The 20,936-nt window shown below is 45.1% G+C and overlaps 1 protein-coding gene across 6 annotated transcripts in view; it reads left to right on the top strand.

The window, feature by feature from the left end:
• The window catches only part of KCNMA1 (potassium calcium-activated channel subfamily M alpha 1), a 771,468-nt gene that overhangs the window by 524,345 nt on the left and 226,187 nt on the right, over positions 1-20,936 (top strand). For all 6 annotated transcript variants that reach the window (XM_055537192.1, XM_055537201.1, XM_055536844.1 and 3 more), the window contains exons 10-12: positions 12,794-12,904; positions 15,921-16,026; positions 17,762-17,844. In XM_055537192.1, the coding sequence (XP_055393167.1) occupies positions 12,794-12,904; positions 15,921-16,026; positions 17,762-17,844 (300 nt within the window). The remainder of the gene's footprint in view (positions 1-12,793; positions 12,905-15,920; positions 16,027-17,761; positions 17,845-20,936) is intronic.

Below are 20,936 nucleotides of genomic sequence, written 5' to 3'. Positions count from 1 at the left end.
AAGACTCATTTAATCTACCCCCATTGTCCGTTTCCAGTCCCCCAAAAGAACTAATGTGAGTCCTGCCTTCATCTTCATCTCATCTATGTCTGTTTTCTGAGCGCTTGCAACATGCCAGATGCATTGTACAGGCTCATGAAAATCTCCAAATTCACCACATGGATGGAGGAGCCTGGTGGGCTGCAGTCCATGGGGTCGCTGAGAGTCGGATACGACTTCACTTTCACTTTCACTTTTCACTTTCATGTAGTGGAGAAGGAAATGGCAACCCACTCCAGTGTTCTTGCCTGGAGAATCCCAGGGACGGGGGAGCCTGGTGGGCTGCTGTCTATGGGGTCACACAGAGTCGGACACAACTGAAGTGACTTAGCATAGCATAGCATCTTGAGCGATACATTACATTAGGGGGAGTTCAAACTCAGAGCTTGTGTAAACCTCCCTTCTTGGTTCCTACAATAATACTTTCTCCTCTGCTCATTCTGAGATGGTCTGACCCCAGTGCTTGGAAATAGGATGTGGGGTTAATTCATAGGGTGTTGTCTTGGGTTGAGCCCCATGTCCTTTTCCTTCCTGTCTGTGTGTAACACAGACAACATTCCCCCTCCCTCCTCCTCGGCCTGTGAATGGGGTGCTGTTCCTAGGAGGGATGGTGTCTATAAGATTTCTGCATCACAGACATCCCTCTGGCTGAAATGTGACTGCTGCTTTGCTTTTTATACAAACTTCAATCCCTCAACAAGTAAGCTGTTCAGCCCTCTAGTCATGGGGCCCATGTGATCCCCAGCCTAAACTCTCAGCAGTGTTTTCAGATTCCTAGATTTTAAAAGCCATAAATTAGCAAATCATCAACATATCACCAGGAAGGATCATCTGGTAGCCATTCTAGTCAGAAGAAAACACAGGCCCCAATAACTGATCTTCACAGAGATATGAAGAACTGTAGACAGACAGATACAGTAAATAGGAAGACAAACAGATAATTCAAGTTGACAGGCCATGTTGGACTGATTAGGCATTCTGCTTTGATTAGCATTAAACTTTGGGGGGAAGGAAAAAAAATGAGATTGTCCTAATACTTTGGAAAAATGACCCCTTGACTACTTCTGAAATTCAGTACCAAGGGGCAGATACTGAAAATGAGGGTTATTAGATGCTGTATCATGTAATGTAAAGTGCCAGGTATTCCTTTCCAACGAGAGGGGTCTTTATGGGTGTGGATGTGGGCACTTCTTTCTTTGCATCTGCTTTGGATTCTTGTAAGCCACGTCTTCAGTCCTGTTCAAAGTTGGAGCTCTATTTAGAGAGACTTGGATGCATATTAAATCTATTTCCTGATAATACTAATGGAATGAAAGCTTGTCTCCCCCCTACCCCACCACCGCTTCTCTGCTGTCTCTCTTTCCTTCCACACACTTGTCAAAATGTTCCAGCTATTGTTCTGAAAATAAGAATAGACATGTAGGTGGGAGATGAACTGTGTACCTTAAAAAATAAAAAGTCATATTCAGACTTTGACTTTCACTTCATGTATTCTATCTTCCATTAAAGAAAAAGAATTCTGAATATAACTTTTCTGATTAGAATCCCTGAAGATTCTTTCTGCCTAACCTCACATTTGATCGGGTGAATCCTTGTTGGGCAGATTCTAAATCTAGAGGACAAACACAGCCCTCCGAGACTACGTGGCGCTGTTTTCTCTCTCCGCTATGTCATTCATTCCGATAGCAGTCTTCACGGAGTTGTGCAAAGCGATTACTAGTAGATTTGGGGTTTCATCCCCCTGCTGCCATCACACACTGAAAATAAACCAGGAAACCTTCTAACTGCCCAAGTCCAGTGTCTCTCTTTATTATAAAATAACTTTAGAAGCTGATGCAACATGATATTCATGGAAACTTGATTCTGTGCCTCTCAGGGTTTGCACCTCCACATCTGGTACTGGTATTGCATTAACCCCCCAAACCATAGGGGCTTCTTCAAATGTGAGTGCCAGTTGTCAGTAAAAGCAAACTTATCTCACCTCCAAGACTTTATCAATAAGGACACATGTTCAGAGATAGATGTATGCCCATCTCGTGAGAGGTTTTATGGCCCTACCCACTGACCTCAAAGGCAAATGCTAGCTAGTATATAGAACAGATTTAGGAAAGCTCCCATCCCAATATATTTGCTCAACTAATAATTATTTGAGCCCTGTTATGTTCCAGGCACTGTGCTAGGTGCTATGGGTTAAAGGATGAGCAAGAAGATATGCTTCTTGCTCCCCTGCGGCTTACCTGAGACTTTGATGAATCAGAACCACCCAAGAGCTAGTGGTGGCTATGTAGAAGCTGGATTACAGAGGAGCCTTGTCTCTGTGAAATGCTCTTTTGGCAGGAATTTTGTTCAATAAAATCATGAAGGTATAAGTCAATCATGAAGACTGCAAGCCATTTAGACGGGATGCTCCTAAAAACATTAGATAATTCACATTGGTAGATGTCTCCATTGGAGTAGTTTAGGGCAAAGGTAACAGAGAGATGACTTGTGGACCTAAAAACCTATAAATCTAATGACGGAGCCCGTAAAAGGGGTGCAGAGACATTCAGGAAGTAGAGGGGCTGCTAATGGCACTTTGAGTTCTGGGCCTCTCCATATCTAGCGAACTTCCCTCTTTGGTGTCTTATGCTTTATCAGTCTCTGGAACCTGTGGACTTCTCCCAGAACTTGTGTGTGTGTCGGACAGATGATGGAGGCTCAGGGTGTTGGGTCTACTTACAGTGGATGGCTAGCAGCACATGGCTAGCAGGGGCAACACCCTTGGGTGTGGCTGAGGAATGAGGCCACACCCAAGGGTGTGTCAGGGTCAGATCAGATCAGATCAGATCAGTCGCTCAGTCATGTCTGACTCTTTGTGACCCCATGAATCACAGCACGCCAGCCTCCCTGTCCATCACCAACTCCTGGAGTTCACTCAGACTCATGTCCATCGAGTCAGTGATGCCATCCAGCCATCTCACCCTCTGTCGTCCCCTTCTCCTCCTGCCCCCAATCCCTCCCAGCATCAGAGTCCTTTCCAATGAGTCAACTCTTCGCATGAGGTGGCCAAAGTACTGGAGTTTCAGCTTTAGCATCATTCCTTCCAAAGAAATCCCAGGGCTGATCTCCTTCAGAATGGACTGGTTGGATCTCCTTGCAGTCCAAGGGACTCTCAAGAGTCTTCTCCAACACCACAGTTCAAAAACATCAATTCTTTGGCGCTCAGCCTTCTTCACAGTCCAACTCTCGCATCCATACATGACCACAGGAAAAAACCATAGCCTTGACTAGACGAACCTTTGTTGGCAAAGTAATGTCTCTGCTTTTGAGTATGCTATCTAGGTTGGTCATAACTTTCCTTCCAAGGAGTAAGCGCCTTTTAATTTCATGGCTCCAGTCACCATCTGCAGTGATTATGTCAACTTAACTGTTGTTATGGGAGGGCCATATCCCAGCAGCTTCTGTTCTAGGGCCACGAGGCATGCAGGGGTGTTTGGGAAGGCAGTGGGGTCAGTTTGCACATCAAAGCTAGCATACTTCCCCTCTGCCAGGTGAAATTAAGAACCACTTCTTTGCTTGGACTCATTCTCCCTCTGTTCTGTCTTCATCCCCAGAGGGTGTAGCTGATCTTGTCTTTCATCTTCTCTTCTCTTGGTGCCTTGTGTTCAGAAGCAGCATTATCAAGTGGAAACAGGCAGATCTGATTTGATTGGAACAGAGGAAAATGATGTTCAAGTGCCTGGATTTCTGTGTTAGAGCAAAAACCCACCTAAAATTGGAAGAATCAGGTCAAAGGAAGAATGGCTTACTTAAAAATGACCAGAGGCCACCAAACCCTGCAGTAATGGATGAATAAAAGGCAGAAGGGCAAGGGTGTTGTGGAGAGACACAGGGAAGAACCAGTGTTATTTAAGAGATTTGGGCAATTATAGAATTGCTTGCTTAAGAAGCTATATAAGTCCTCTTCCATGAAGGAAGGAGGAAAGAGATAAAACCAAAATAGTGGTGCTAATACCTGCATACTGGGTTATTGTGAGAATTCAGTGAGAAACTAAAGGTAAACAAATCTACAGTTAAAGTTCTTTGGTTATAGGCAACTGAAATTTATTCTTGCTGACTTCAGCAGAAAAGGCTTTTTTGGAAGGTTAAAGTATCTTACAGCATTCAGACAAAAGCTGAAGATGCCAGAAAGGACAGAGGTGAGGCTGAGAAGCAGCGCTGGGATCCAGCAAGCAGAAACTCAGAGAAAGTGCTCACAAGGTTTCACCATGAGGATCCGTCAGTTCCCACCATGAACTTAGTGTCACTTCATTTAAGACTGAAAAGCATTCTTGTCCTAGTTTGGGCAGGAACCATGGTTGAAGGTCCCAAGACTGTATTTGATTGGGGAGGAGTGGTTCCCCAAATTTAAAATGAGGTGGTGTTCTCTAGATTGGACAGAGCCTATGCTCCAGATGAGGGGCAGCTTCTTAATTATGCCGGCAAGCGGCAGAAGCAGGCTTATCTGCATCTCCCCTCCTCACCCCTACATCCCTCCTTCTTTTCCCCAGTCCAGGGTTTAGGTTTATGCTTAATTTTATCATGAATGCCATTCTAGACAACCAGAGAACTGGGACCTCACCATTGTCCCGATCATTGCATTTTTCTTTGTAAGTATTTTGAAGACATTGTTAAAAAAAAAGAAGAAAGTGTGTGTGTGTGCACACAAGCGTGAATGTGTGTGTGTGCACACAAGCGTGAATGTTTGTGTGTCCAAAACAAACCTAGCACCTAATTTAAGAATCTGTACATTTAGGGACTTTGCTGGCAGTCAACCTTCCAGTTCAAGGGGTGCAGGTTCAGTCCCTGTTTGGGAAGCTAAGATTCCATAAACCTTGCAGCCAAAAAGCTATAAAACAAAAGCAATATTGTAACAGATTCAATAAAGACTTTAAAAATGGTCCACATCAAAAAATCTTTTTTTAAAAAATACCTATACTTTTAGGTAACTGCAAATTTCATTCTATAGCCAAATCCAGTGAATAAAGATCAAAAATTAATTACTAAACCCTGAACTCCCTCATTTGATGTCATTTTAAAATTTAGATGTAGACTATTTTACTTTTTCCCAAGAAATGAGGTGCTGTTGAAAGAAGGGTGCATGTTAGACTGTAACAAAGTCAATATCTCCTGCTCTGAGGTTCTTAGTATTTATTTTTAAGGCTTGGGCTGAGGTTCCTTTTTGGCAACAAGCTACGCAAGGTGTTGGCCATTCCTCTTGCCTGGTAGCTTTTCTGGTAGCTCAGCTTTCCCAGTAAAGCGTGTGTCTGCGATGCAGGAGACCCGAGTTCAATCCCTGAGTTGGGAAGATTCCCTGGAGAAGGCAATGGCACCCCACTCCAGTACTCTTGTCTGGAAAATCCCATGGACGGAGGAGCCTGGTAGGCTACAGTCCATGGGGTCGCAAAGAGTCAGACAGGACTGAGCGACTTCACTTTCACTTTCTTTCATGCCTGTTATAATTGTGGAGGTCTAGTTGTGATTTGGGATGATGGAGGTACAGATACAGATCCCTCTGGATGGTTTAGATCCTGACTGTCTGTGTAGGATGAGACGTGCCCTCTTTGTGCAGAAAGTTATGGTCTGGTCAGGGCATCCCAGTGTTCTCTGCTGGGCCTGCCAGTAGTCTGTCCTCTGACCTTGGGGCTCTTTTTTCAGAGGTGCCTTTGGTGCACTGCTGGAATCTATTTGCTCAGCCTTCTGCCCCCATTTAAGGAAACAGCCAAACAGCCTGTCTCCTCCAGAACAGCTCTATTGACAGCTGGATAAGATGATTACTTTATTCTCTTCCTCACTAGGGGGGAGAAGATATTCCCTTCCTTTGTGATTAGCAAAGTGCTAGATGTGGGTCCTGGGTAGACAATTATCTCTGAACCTCCTTGGGTTTTTTTTTGTTGTTGTTGTTGTTGGCTTGCTTTTGTTTTTTTTCATCTGTTTTAATGGGCGATGGTTAAAACCATGGGACCCTGAGCTCCATACACACTCACAACTGTTTTGTTTTCATTTTTTGTCTTGTTTACATGCACTGTTTTCTTACAAACTTGAGACACAGTGATAGATCAGAAGTGGTAGAATCAGCCAATGACCTGCAGACTTGCAGTGGACTAACTAGAAAATGTCTTCTACACTTCCCATGACATAGGGTGTCCAAGCCAAGCATACTTCACCAACCAGTCCACTGATCAACAGTGAGTTCTTGAGGGCCCAGAAAGGTTTAGGGGTTCTGAGCTGGGTCTCAGGGCAGCCCGGAGTTAGCAGCTGTTTGCTGAAGATGACCACCCCACTGGGAGGCAATTCCTTTGGGATGGGCTCCCAGTATAAGAGGCAGTGGGAAGGCAGGACTGGGGTTAGCCTTCTTCCTTCAGGCAATGGGATTATGAGCCTTAAGGGGAAATCTGGGTAACAGTTGCTCTAAAGGACATGCCCCGAGTCGGGGAAGCACTACCGAGTGAGACACACTGGAAAGCTCAGAATCTTCTTGAATCTCTCTCATAAGAGACAGTCTTGGGGAGAGAGTTATGTTGACCCCTGACGGTTTCAGTTCAACGTAGGAGGGACAACGTGAACTTTGGGTGCTGACCACTGTGTGATCTGGGTTGTGGGGTCTTTTATCACCTCTGCCCTGCTTCCTATGTGGTAAAATGCTGCAGAATTCCCTTGACAAGTCCTTCTTAAAATTCATTCCCATCAGACACAGTTCTCCAGTAGTGGGAGGTGTTGGGGGTGAGAGCGAGGACGAGCCAAGCATGATTAGAAGGCTCAGCAGAGAGACAGGAAAGATTCTAGCATATGTATTTGATATAAATATTATAGTTTTACAGAGACATCTAGATCAATATATGCCACATTTCATCTGCCTCTTTGACAAAGTGAGCGCAATGTATTCAGGGAAAGCTGTATAGGATTTTCAATTTACTCTGTATGATTTATTGTGACAGGATAGCTATGGGTTTTTTAAGTTCTTTATACTTGTTCCAGTAAAAATGGATATAGTATCTTTAAAAATAAACAGCCCAGAGCTGTGCATTTTACATTGTCTTCCTAGAGCGAGGCTCAGCTGAAGAGAGATCTGAGACCTCCCTGCCCTTGTGGGAAGTGATGCAGTCAGATTCTCAGTCCTCACTCTTGAGAGCTTTTTTTAAATTTTTTTTTTTTAGAGTGGGGGTTTAGTAAACAGGGAACTGCATTGGGAAGCTATGGCAGACGTCTAGACTAGATAGGCTGGTGTGAACACGGTGGGGGCAGACAGCTGGAACACTTGAGTGGGTGCAGCCCCAACAGTCTGGGTCTCTTCATTTTCTAGTGACTGGCCCCAGGTCACACAGCATAGGTCCCCCCAACTCCTGAGTCCTAGCCCAGGCTCCTTTCAGATGCACCAGCTGCTTTGGTATTGCAGACATCAAAGCAAGGGGATAGGCCTGCCCTTCCTCTGGCATTCACCTTGCACTGAGCTCTGGACCTCAGTTTCCACATTGAAATAATGCAGACAGCAGACTAAACATTCACCAAGGGCTGTCCTGATGCTAAGATACATGGAGGACGTGGAAAAGAGCCTATCGTCATCGCAGATCTCTTTTTCAAAGGCCACTGGCTTTAAGAAACGTTACCTGAGTCTTTCAAAAGGTGTAGACATTGGTTCTCATTGACCTACACTCAACCTCATTCGATCTCCGGATGCCTCATTCGCTGGAACCTTTGACTGGGAGACCCTTCTCTGTCCTCATCTTATGCCTTCTGCCATAAGTCAGTTCCCCTTAGTGATCCATTCAGAAAGACACCAGTGGAACTGAGTTCTAAAATTGAATTTCCAACTCCACTGGGGCATTCCAGCATGCTTGGCCCATCTCCAAGAAGAGAGGAGTGAGACTGAGGATACTGTGTGGGATTTCATTCCCAAAGTGGAGATGCGTCTTAATGGGAGGGAAATATTGAATGAGGATGTGCCCATGAAATAAGCAATTAGCACTTTTGCGATAGAGCCTGTAATAGTCAAGCATCATTCCTCTGATTGAGTCACACTCCACCCTTGATGCCAAGCCTGCTCCATGACATGTTAGTGTTGCCCATTCTAATTCAATCCATCCCCTCTTTCTGGAGCCCTGATCCAAACCAGGCATGCTTTCTTATACTGGATGAGTAACTTCTTCCCACAAAGTGCCATCGGCTACTATTTTGGCATTTAAGATGCTTCCTCATGTATCTGACTGAGATGGGTCTTTTAATCCAAGCCACTAAAATTAGTTTATCCCAAGAAAGAGTTGTTCACACGACTTGACAGAACTTTAAAAACCAAAGAGGTCATTCCATCAGAAATGATTTTTGATGTAGGTTTGTTAGCCATCTTCACAAACCAAGTGGCCAGGCCCTTAATGACATCAATCATTAAGATTACTGGTAGTCTTGAAAAGTTTGAATGCAGAGCCACAGATGGGAAGAGCATTAGAGCCCTTCACAGCCAATGTTCCTGAATGTTCTCTATTGTCAGTGAATCTTTTATTAGATTTTTTGTTCTCTTGTGGGATCCTTGGGCTGGGCATAGTATATAATGCTGTAAAGGTGGTATTTACATCACCTTGCAGCCCTTTGGCTTGCCAAATTGTGTGCCTTCAATTAACAACTTGGTTCTGAGTTTCTGCTGTTATTCAGCCTTTGCTGTCCTGAGCTTGCCAGCCTGGCTGACTAGATGCAGCTGGTATCTATTGATACCAGGCTGCAGTGATGCTTTAAGTGAGGGCCTCTCTCCTGTCCCAGGGAGGACCCTCCAATGTCTCCTCCACTGTATGTCTGAGGGAACCTCTCATTGACCTATTCCTGTCTGTTGTAAAGGAGTAGAAGCTGAAATACCCAAGCCTCTGCTCTCTCTCCACGTCTTCACCTTTGTCTTTGTGAGAATTAGAGTCAGAGACCCGGATCATGTCCTGGGCAAGTGACTTTACCTTTGGTGAGATGTCAGGCATGTGGCTTAAGGAAATTGAGGTTCAGAGAGTTATTTGAAAAGATGCAGAGAGTAGGAATGTGGGGTTGTTTGAGGATCAGATGAGACTCCAAGAGCTACAGAGCACTCCATATCTATTACATCCTGATTTACAGACATCACATGAATCCTACCATTTAATCATGCTTACAATGGCCCAGACTCTTTAGTAGACCCTTCACATGTATTGTCTATTTACATAAATCCTCAAGATAACCTCATGAATCAGGTACTAGCTCCAACCCCTCAGAGACTCTGACTTTATGGTTGTAAAATGCAGAATTGGTACCTTGCCCAAGACTGTTTAGTTATTTAGTGTCTGAGCTGAGCTGACACAGGGCTATCAACATATGAATCTCACATGGTAGATTTGTGGGTGTCAAGGAACCCGACAGAGATAATTTTGGATGAGGACCTTTTTGGCGTTCTTCAAATTGAGCACGGTGAACAACCATTACTATGCTTCCAAGGAGGGCACACCCTGCTCTCAATCGCACAATATTTTCAATCACTGAAGATGTGAGACATTCTTGCTTCTCTTCTCCCCAACAATAACAGCCTTCTTCAAACTAGTGCCTCTGGAATTTTCAAGAATCCTGAAAATATTGCTGGAAAAAGAATGTTTCCCCGTTCACCGTCCATTCCCTGTACTCCCACAGGGCCCCTAGCGCTCACTCCCTCAGTTACGGGCTGGTGAGGAGCAGATCTCCTAATGCAGGTGCTGAGTCAGAGAGGCAGCTTCACCCCACCCATCAGTTCCAACTGCATTCAAACATTTTCAATATGTGGGCTCCCTGATAACTTCCACTGTATGGAAAACAAAGTGGAGGGAAATGATTATTGGCACAAAAGGGGGAAGCTGTAAATCTTCAACTCAGATAGAGGACAGATTGGAACAATATGGGTTCTCCAAGGTTGCCATGATAATGTACCTAATAACTCTTCTTGGGCAAAAAGGCAATCTGCTTTCAATCAATCTCGCTTTTTTCCTGAGCAAAAATACCAATTATGTTGAAGGGAGATTTTTTTCTTCCTTTTTTGATAAAGACTGCTCTCCACCTCAGAAATCATGCTATAGCTTAAAGATATATATTTTTTCAATTGTCTAGAATGGTATTGGATAGGCCAGCATCAAATGAGAAAAGTCAATCCTTTTTTTTTTCTCCCCTCTCCTGCCAACATTTGTCTGCTTCTTAAGAGAGGTGAAAGCTAATTAAAGGCTTAAGGGATAATATTGATTGCATTGGAATATATTTTATATGTACCCAGCACATTTTCAACTAAGAGAACCCTGACTCTTTCTAAGGCTGAATAAATCAGCTGCCTGAGTCTTTGATTCAAGGGTGAGAGGATGGACTCACCTCCTTCCCCTCCACTTCTCACACATTTGTCCTAGAGATGAATGATCTCACAAGAGGAAGAAGGAGTGCTGGCAGATGTTCATTCAGTTCTTTGCGTACAAGATAGAGAAGGATGAATGTGCTGGCATTTCCCTGGACTGATCATTGATTTGAGTCCTGCTCTGAATGATAACCAGGCTTATGTGGGTAAAGAACTTTGAGCTTTGCAGTGCTTGGTGCAGGAGGCTGGATGGGTAATATTAACCTCTCAGCTCCCTCATCTATTGAATGGGGATAAGTAGCTTGCCCAGAATCACACATATCCTTGGTGGCAGAGCAGGGAATCAAACCTGCCTTACTATCAAGAAGGGTCCCACTCACCTATCTGTCCTGCAGAGGTGCCCATACATTGAATTCATTCTGGCCTCATTCTCAATCTTGGAAGTTTGTAGGCAGAAAGCATTAGAATTGTCCCCCAAACAGCCCTGTTGTCTTTTGTGGAGATGTCAAATTAGGAGGGAGATGGGGTTTTTTTGGTCAGTTTCTGAACATGCTTGGCAAATTCAAAATCAGAAATCTTATTCAGAAAATGCACATTTATTTGCAGCCTCTTTTGTCTATATAAATGCACATTTGCCACAAGAATCATTTTTTCAAGATATGACCCGACAAAAATGTGTATAATCCAGTTGTTCAATTTGCATCATGTTTTCTGACATACTGTGCATTTCAGAAGGGAGTTACTCATACACATTTGGGGACATCAAATTTGGATCAGTGGCCAGGGGACCTCCCTTAACCTAGCAGGTACTGGCTTGAGAGTCAAGTGGTCATATTAAAACATCTCTTCTGAGGAAACCCATTGACACCCTCCCCCCGCCCCCCAACAAGGGCCTCCACTTGCCCGATCGCTAAGTGCAGCTCCGTAACAATAACAGTCCATAATGGTGATATTATTAACTGCGTCGTGCAGATTATTGATTTACTCTTTGTTCTGCATCATTATCCTTTCACCAATGAGTTTACTGCATTATTCTCACGTACTTAGTCAAGCACCAAATTACACCGAAAGGGCAGGCTCTTGTAATGGCACCTAATGGAACATCACATAAGTGATCATCACTGCCTCCTCTTAGGAGTCGCCTCCAGCCAATGAGCTCTCTGCCTTACTGGAATGTGCACAGAGCAATTATGGAGTGCAGGGGGCCTGGCCATTCTAAATTTCTCCCACAAAATTACTGTGCTTCATGCTCACCACCTGCCCATGCCTCACAGCCCAGCCAGGGAGTCAGCCTCTGTCGCTGTCAACATGAGGGGCACAGGGATCTGGGCTGAGTGAGCCTTTTGCTGCAGTCTCTTTACTAGAAGCTGGCAGATTTCATCTCCACAGTCAGTCTCTTTGATACTTTTGTATCAAAGAGCTTACTCCTGATTGAGCGTCATAGATAGCGAATATAAATGGCCACAGTATAGCCCAGTGTCAAAGTCAGATTGGTCCAGGAGCCCAGAGATATTGGCGGGGTGCAGGGGGGTGAGGACTGTTCTTCCAGTAGTCCTGGAAGATGGGCTCATCTCCTCAAGGGGAGCCACTACTTCTGGAGACAAGTCCAGAGCACCCCGAAACAAAGGCAAACCATTCCATCCTCATCCCTTCCTAGCTTTTCTCCCCTGTCCAAAGGTAAATTCCTTTGTCTCTTGTGGAAATCTCAGGCACCCTAAGGAAGCAGCTAGCTGCCTGGGGATGCACAGCCTGCCTGCGGCACCATCTCAGATTCCATAGGTGTCGCATCCCACATTTAGCCCTGAGTGATGCTCACTTACTGTAAAGTGTTACATGCTCCCATTGTCGGAGGAGTTATGGCAGAAAAATGCAAAATTTCCTTTTTACTGCTTATGGCCAGCAGAGCCCATAACGTGTCAAGCCGCACATTAGCCACCCTGATAAAAGTCCGCTTTCTTACACACAAAATCATCGTTTCAGCAAGATTTGTTATCTCATTACCTGATAAGCTCTATGTCATAAACCAAGACTCATTCGGTAAATCTCCAGGGAGGACGCTTTGTGGGCAGAAAGGGAGAGATATGAATCTGCAAGGGGCTTGATAATGCAGCGTTTAAGCGCAAGCATAATGTCACTTATTTTTAAATGCATAAAACCACTTGGCCAAGCGGTTGGGCTTTTAATAGGATTTTGTGTAGCATCAGGTGAGAAGCCATATGCTTTTCTGTCGAGGAGTCTCTGAGCACCTTCTGGCCCTGCTGCTTTGCCTCACAGCCCTCTGGGGAAGGGAGCTGGGGCTTTACGAGCCTCCTCAGAGGTCATGAATGCTTCCCTGCAGCTGTGCGCTTTTCTCTGTCTTGCCAGGGGTGGGTGCCAGGGCGTCTCTGGAATGGCCTCATCTAACTGGCCTTTCTTATTCAGGCACATAGTGGTCTGTGGACACATCACACTGGAGAGCGTTTCCAACTTCCTGAAGGACTTTCTGCACAAGGACCGGGACGATGTCAATGTGGAGATCGTCTTTCTTCACAAGTAAGAGGCCGCCGTGGTTTTGAGACCCTCCAGCCAACCAGGCAGCACAAGGGGGTCCCCATGAGTGTCTGTAGGTGGGGTGGTGTGGGGGTGGCACCGGAGGGCAGGGCAGAGTTGACTCAGCCACCATCTCTGCTGGGCTCATTGGAGAGGATGTTCTAGGAACGATGGGAAGGAAGCAACCCAGTTGTTTGGTGATGAGAGTAGCACCTGCCTCTGTGGAGGTGACTCTGGCAAATGACAGTAGGTTCATTATTGGTCAAACACATCATTATTGTCCCCGAAGCTGTCTGGATCTGTGCAGTCCATGTGCATCCACAGTGTCTGGTGTGGATTCTCTATGAGCGTAGGACTAACATAGTGCCCAAGCAAGACACAGAAGTAACAGTAAGCAGGGTGCTAGGCAATAACAACAGTAACAGCAGCTGTCATTCCTAGGAACCTTCAGTGTAGGACACAGTGCTGGTCACCATAGGCTCTCCTTAAATCAGAAGACGGAGCAAGAGTGCATGCTCAGCTCAGAGGACGATCTGGATCCTGACTCAACTAAGTCCTGAACCAATTAAGTCCCTGGGCCTCAGTTTCCACATCCATAAGATGGGAAGCTCAAAATGGTTTCTACCTACCATCTTGGGCTAGTAACAGAATGAAAAGCAAATTCATTCCAAGTATACAGAGCAGTGGGCTTCCCTGGTGGCACCAGTGGTAAAGAACCCATCTGCCAATGCAGGAGTTGTAAGAGATGCAGGTTCAATCCCTGGGTTGGGAAGATCCCCTGGAGATGGGCATGGCAATCCACTCCAGTATTCTTGCCTGAGGAATCCTATGGACAGAGGAGCCTGGAGGGCTATGGTCCATAGGGTTGCCAGGAGTTGGGACACAACTAAAGTGACTTAGCATGCACACATATAAAGAGAATCAGACATACAGTAAGTGCCCAATAAATGTTAGCTGTTATCATGTGAGAAAAAATATATTAGGCTATACAGTGGACTTAGGTGGTAGGACTTAATCAAGTTTGTTTTGTAGGGGAGGAAACCAAGCTATCTCCCTTCCATCCAGTGCTGTTGAGATCTTTTGCCTGGTCCCCTTTTAGGTAAAAGGTAGCCCACCACAGGGATGGAGAGATGGAGAATGCAGGCACGTTCACGTGGGTGACGCTGTCGTCCTCTTTTATGGAGATGGGGTCATCATGGGGCAGGTCTTAGCCCCTCATTGCCAAGGGGCAGAGCTCACATGCTGGTGTTGGCTGCACCCGGGATTGACCGCCCAGGACTCAGTCCTGCTCTGGGATCTCACTGAGGTTGACTTCCCTACAACCTCAGTGAAGGTTATCCTGTACATCTGCTTCCTTTTGACATTTGTGAATATGGAACTGGCAACCATGTTTGAGCACCAGCATTTTTCTTCTTAGCACTGACTTCTCCAAGTTCTGAAAGGACTGGGCAGACCATGGACACAGGAGCTCAACCCATAGATCCAGTTAAGTGCTCAGCCACGGAAGACCAGCTGTGGGGCCCATCCTCTGCTGAGCATGTGGAAGGTTGAAGACAAGTCATCCTTCTTGGACATCTCAAGATGAGCACGTGTGCAGCAATTAGAGCACGACATAGTTCTATTAATGTACTGATGTCAGTTTAATCAGGTGGCAGAATCACGTGGGACATCTGTATTGGGGAGAGACCACCACTCCTTGTATTATCAGGGCAGGCAGACTTCCTGAAGGAGGCCCTGCTTGTAACGGATCTGGAAGACCGGTTGGACTTGAACAGGCAGATGTATTTCTCTCACCCACTGCTTTAGTCCAAATCAACAAGCTGGCTGCTAATGCTTCAGTTGCTAGGATTTACCTTTGTGTCCCCAGCATCTATCATTGTCAGCCCTGTCGTCCATGGCCCAGTTAATTAACCTCTCCAAGCTTTGGGTTAATAACATACCTTCCTCTAGAGTTGTTCTGAGGTTTAAATGAGTTAATATTTGTCAAGTGCTTAGAATGGTAGCTGTTGCATAGCAAATGCTCAAGAACATTAGCAGTTATCATCATTACTAAGTCCTATGTTGGGCAAGAGTTGATTAACTCAGTCCTTGGCACCTAGTAGGTTCTATCTGAGTGTGATCTCCCAGTGCTTAGTGAAGTACCTAACAGAGACTAGAGATTTCTCATCTCTGCAGAATTAATAAATGAATGGATAGGTTAACCAATGTTTTAATCCTTGTCCTGCAATGGGAAAGATTGCAGGGTGTGGCTCAAGGCTGAATCAAGAACGATACTGGGAGTGGATTGACTCTGTGTATGTCTACTCAGAGGAGACTTTTTTCTGATCCAGTTCCTGAGGTTGAGAAGTCCATGAGGTGGGAAAGTAGGGAAAAGGCTTTTGGTGAAAGGAACAGCAGGAAGCTCTGCCAGGAAGACCTTTGACTGATCCCTGATGTCACAGCCTCTGTTCTTCATTCATAAAATAGTGATTCCTGGTGGGCCAGTGGTTAAGAATCCGCCTTGCCATGCAGGGGACATGGGTTTGATCCTTGGTCAGGGAACTCTGATCCAACAAGCCGTGGAGCAACTAAGCCCACATACCACAACTACTGAGTCTGCACCACAGCTAGAGAGTCCATGCACAGCAAAGAAGGATCCTGCATGAAGCAAGGTCGATCCCGCCGTGCCGCAACGAAGACCCGACACAGACGAATAAATCAATCAATAAAAGAAAACAGTGAGTGAAATGAAATTTTAAAAAATAGGGATTCCATTTGTGATGAAGACATTTTGCCGCATAGGCCTCAGACTCTATAAAGGTTATGAAACTCTTCATTTTAACTTGGTACTGGTTTTGATTTTCAGTTGGGCTGGGGTTTTACTTCTCTTCAGTGTGAGCCTCTTATTTATGGCAAGAAAGAGGGTGCTTTGAAGGTGAAAGTCTTTTCTCTCTCTGTGGAAATTGGAGAGAAGGGAGGCCACAGAGGCTGAATACCTGACTCTGTTATATTAACAGCTGTTTCTTCTCTCCTTGCACAGCATCTCCCCTAACCTGGAGCTGGAAGCTCTGTTCAAACGACATTTTACTCAGGTGGAGTTTTATCAGGGTTCAGTCCTCAATCCACATGATCTTGCAAGAGTCAAGGTAAGAAGGAAGAAGTGACTTCTGCTTTTATTCAGTCTAGGGGGTGTGTGACTCTGGGGTGACAGGACATGCCTCCTGACCTGGCCAAGAGTCCCTTCCAAAGCCCTTAGAAAATAAATCAGATACTACCAACCTTGATATCACCTTTGCACTGGTCCCAGGACTTTGTTCTGCTGGCACTTGGTGGACCAGCTATGAGCAGTCCATACGTGGACTGCTTGTACATAACATGCTAGACATCACTGGGCCCCTCAATATCAGCACTGCTAAAGGAAGCAGACCAGTTGTGTGGACTCAGTGGTCTCATATGACATAGCAATCAACTCATCCCCATTTTGAATACTTAAATTGGACTCAGCGTAGCTCTGAAATCTGTTATTTATATCAGGAAGGAACATGAAGGATAAAGTATAAATAAAGTTTACCCAAGCCATCAAACATTTTGAGCTTCCTTTTTTTCCTCACCAAAGACTAAAGGTGCAAAACTAAGCATGTAGCTATCTGGCAGCACTTGGTAATGGGCTAGTCTTTCTGTCTAGAACCTACTAAGTTAGAATCTTCTTATAAACGCACCTAAGACTAACAAGGGAAAGGGATATAGCAAAATGGCATCCACTACTGTACTCATTTTATATGGATTTTGTAAGCATGTTCCATATTTTCATGCCGGTGGGGATAGATGAATATTCTGAATCCATTGACATCTCAGTGCTTACTGTGGTCACTACATAATTCAGTAAATAATGTAATTGGCAAGCATGAATAAGCCAAAAGAATTTGGGCAAATTCTTTGCTTTATGAAAGAAAGAAAACTGGAGACAACTTGTGACATACCATGGAGAAAACCATGCCCTCCCACCAAATGCAGAAGTAGTCTGTCGTGAGCACAACATCCCAAGTAGGACAGACCAGAGCCAGCATGGGAATTCTTTCGCTTACAGAGTCTAGTTACTATTATCCAGACACGATCCAAGTTATGTCTAATGTGAAATCTTATGAGAACTTGGGGGAAATAATTATTGTCCATGGACCTGATTTAGTTGCAAGCAATTCTTAGCACAACTTGTGATCCTCTCAAAGGAATAAGTCTCTGTTGGCACATGTTTAGCTAAGTCTTTAGGTTGTCTTTCAAGGTCATCTGTAACATACCATTTCAGACTCAGATTTGTTGTCTTTTGAATATCTGAATGCTAACTGAATACTAAACAGTACTGAGCCGTTATCTGAGTTAGGGCTCTCATTTCCTCTTATTCCACATTTAAGATGTGAAAAAAAGGTTAGATGAAGGACTTAAGAGTCTAAATTTCTGAATCCTCAATGACTCAGTTAGCTTGGTAGCCTGAGAGAAGGGGTTTCACCCACCTAACACCACTTCCCAATTGGAAAAGTTGGGATGATGGTGCAGATGGTGGGGAAAGGAGGTGGAGAGGGACTGAAAGCCTTAATTAATTGTTACCTCAAGACAGAAAGCTTCTGTGTAAGAGGCTATGCAAAATGAAAAGTGTAATTACCAAGGTACACGTTGTCCCTTCCAGCAGCAACAAGATGAAATGTTTATACCATAACAAGAACTTGCAACCTACTCTTTTGACAAAAACTATAATCTTTCAGGATTATTATTTTTTTCTCTTCCTTGCAAAGCACCAGGTTCCCCCAGAGCTGTCAGCAAAGAGAGGCCGCAACCAAGGATGGCTATTCATATTTCTGTGTTCTGTGATTTTCTTTGGTGTCTTAGATAGAGTCAGCAGATGCGTGCCTCATCCTTGCCAATAAGTACTGCGCGGACCCCGACGCTGAAGATGCCTCCAACATCATGAGGTAATCTCAGGGAGGCGGGGAGGGCTCGGGGCTGGGTGCTCTGTGGCCGCTTGCTGTTCTATTGGGTCCCTCTGCAGAGCACTGTCTCTGCAGGACCTGCTTTCCTCATTAGCCACCTTCTAGCTCACCACCTGCATAGGCCCAGGGTGGGGGGAACTGAGGCTGTGATGGGTGCAGAAGGCAACACAAGGCATTGCCAACCAAAAGGTCAGCCTTAAAAGATACGAGGGCTCACAACCAGACGTGGGGTGCAGAACTAGCAAAGGAAAGATAGATTTCACTGGGAATATGCCTAAACTAGGGGGGCCTTTTGGAATATCTGGAAGTGTTCTTGGTTGTCATAGTTAGGGGACAGTGCTGCTCATGTCTAGTGGGTAGAGGCCAAGGTTACTACTCAGCATCCTACAATGCACAGGATGGCCCCCTGTAGCAGAAAACTGTCCGGCCCCCAATGAGGAGCCCCATGTTAGAGCATCTACAGCACACTCATTAATATCTCCCACAAAGAGGGGTTTGTTGATCAATTGGCTTGTTTCAACCAGTTTCCCCAAACGAAATCGTTTTCTTTACTGAAAACCTCCTCAGTGTTTGAATACTCATATGAATTTCTAAGGTAATGTTATGTGGAGAGTTTCTCAAACCTATTTGACTACGGTCCCCCCCACCCTTTTTTTTTTAACAGAACGCCTCCTGGTGGGGGTGGGGGAGGGGGAGTGGCGGTCAGTCTTTGGAAAACGCTCCCCAATGCCTTTGTTGTCAATAGGCTGGGCCCATCTAAGCCCATTTTCAGGCCAACTTCTGCTCCTTATTGTTTTTATCATTTCAGGAGAAAATATATTCTGTATTTTTCTTCACATAGACCCATGGGGTCTTGGGGCTATGCGGTGACCAGAAAGATAAGATATTTTGCTCCAGACAGTCAAAGCTCTTTTTGGATTCTTCTTGACTGGAGCATAAATTGCAGAGTAGTTAAGAGAACTGGGAGGGGATCCTAAAGAGAATCTTCTGGAGAAAAGATGAACTAAGAGGAAACATTTCACTCCCACTAGATTCCCAGGAACTCTTGGCGAATTGTGAACAGCCATCCTTTGGGTCTAGACCGAGATTCCCTTCTCCCTGCAGCTTGGTTTCCTGTGTCCTGGAAATTTACCTGGGGCGGAGGCTAGGAAGTTGCCTTTGTACCACTACAGTGCGCGCCTGTCCTTGGCTTGGCTTTTCCTCAGTGGGGTCATGAGCTTTCCCATGAGTGAGGGGGCGGAATTCCTCTGGAGCACGTCCGTCCTCTCAGCACCTGGTCTTTGTATCTGGCAAGTGACATCTGGCCCAGTGTGCTCGTTCTGCTCACTTTTCTTCGACAGTATGCTTAGCGCAGTCATCTTACGAGAGTCAATGCGCAAACTCCAGTAGGCACGGGGCTTCCCAGGCTGCAGGGAATTGGAATGGGGACCTGCTGCCACATCTGGGCCTGTCCCCTAACCAGTCACAGCCCCAAAGTGACCACAGTGGCCCCAGCCGAAGGTGCCTCACTTGACTGTTTCCTTGAACTAGGATTTCTAGCCTTCACATTTTTGTGTCATTTAAAGTGACAAAATTGTAGCTTTTTAAGAACACTGTTTTTCAAAATGTCAAATGGAAAACCAAAAGAAGATGAAGCTTAATGTTTTGACCCCATGGAGAAACTTGGGGCTGGTACTGCCTTTTATTTTACTTTTTTAAGTGAATAATTGATAACAGTTTCGAAGTGGGCGTTTCTTTTCACAATATTCTGTTTAAGCCCTGACGACAGTAGGGTTAACATGAAGACATATAGGGCACCTTATGCCAAGGCATAAAAATGACTGAACAAAGGTAGTATCAGAAGTGTGATTGAGCCATCCATTAACCAGAATCAGAACTAAGGCCCAGCCAGCAGAAGGAAGTGGGAAGCTCAGGGTTAAAAAATGGGCTCTGTTTTTCCCTTATTTGTATAATCCTCCTTTCTCCTTAGTTTAATGAGACCAATCTGCCCCTTCTGAAATTAAAATGTCAAAGATCCGTTTGAAATGAGCTAATGCAGAAAACTGGCTGATGCTGTGAACTGAATTCCGAGAGCTGACAGAGGCTCAAAGTCCTTGAGTTATAAGCAGGGGCCAACACAACACTTTTTCAAAAATAAAATGAAATCCTTCAAGTGTAAAAGCCCAGGGTGAATTTGTGCCGGGAGAGGTTTCTGCATGATCCATTTCCTAAATTCACAAGTGGTCGCTTTTCAGACAAAGCTGCTTCCTGGCTGCTTTCTCTCCATCTTTGCACAAAAAGGGATGAAGCGTAGAGCGCTTCCTGGTGGGAAGTTTGTGGGGGTGGTCATGATAAACGCACTTGCATTTCTGATTAGGCTTAGGAGGTGGGCCTTTTGTGGAATTCCATTCTTTAGCCTTCCTTGTCACAGAAGGAAATGTACAATGTCACCTCTGACAGAGTCGGTAATGACAAAAACCATAACTTACACATGGAGAGAGCTTTTAATGATTTCAAAGCATTTTCACATCTGGTTTTTCATGTGCTGCTCATACCAAAGCCTGTGAAATACATAAAGCAGGTACCCTTGCCCGCAGTGTCCAGATGAGGAAACAGTCACAGAGTGCCCAGGGATTTCCTGAAGGTCACCCCGTTTGTTAGTATAGCAGCTGGGACTAGTATGCAGGTGTTTCTAGTCCTCTGTTCCCAGCCCCTCCCCTTTCAGCATCGTGATTGTTATGGGGAACAGAAGGGAGGGCTGAGATGGGGGCAGGCAGTGGTTAATACTAAATATGGACTGAGAGCAGTTCGGGGGAATTTTCCAGCAGACCACGACCTCCGCAAGGCCTTGGCACTTATCTAACCGGCATCAAAGTCATCATCTAGATGCTATTAACTATCAAAGGCTGAGTCATGGATCCCCTCCTAAGAGTCCTGCTCAGAAATCATTTCTGTGAGAGTGGCCATGTGTGCGTGACAATTAGAATCATTTGTCAGGCTGCTTGTCTGATTTGTCACGTTGTCTCATGTTGTTGGAATATTGAACTCAGAGCAAATCATTTCTCGGCTCCTCCCTAGGGTATGTGAGATGGCAA

The sequence above is a fragment of the Bubalus kerabau genome, chromosome 1 (genome assembly GCF_029407905.1).
Source record: "Bubalus kerabau isolate K-KA32 ecotype Philippines breed swamp buffalo chromosome 1, PCC_UOA_SB_1v2, whole genome shotgun sequence".
NCBI lineage: Eukaryota > Metazoa > Chordata > Mammalia > Artiodactyla > Bovidae > Bubalus > Bubalus kerabau.
Note: the sequence above shows the minus strand (reverse complement) of the source record. Positions and strands in the feature narration are given on the sequence as shown.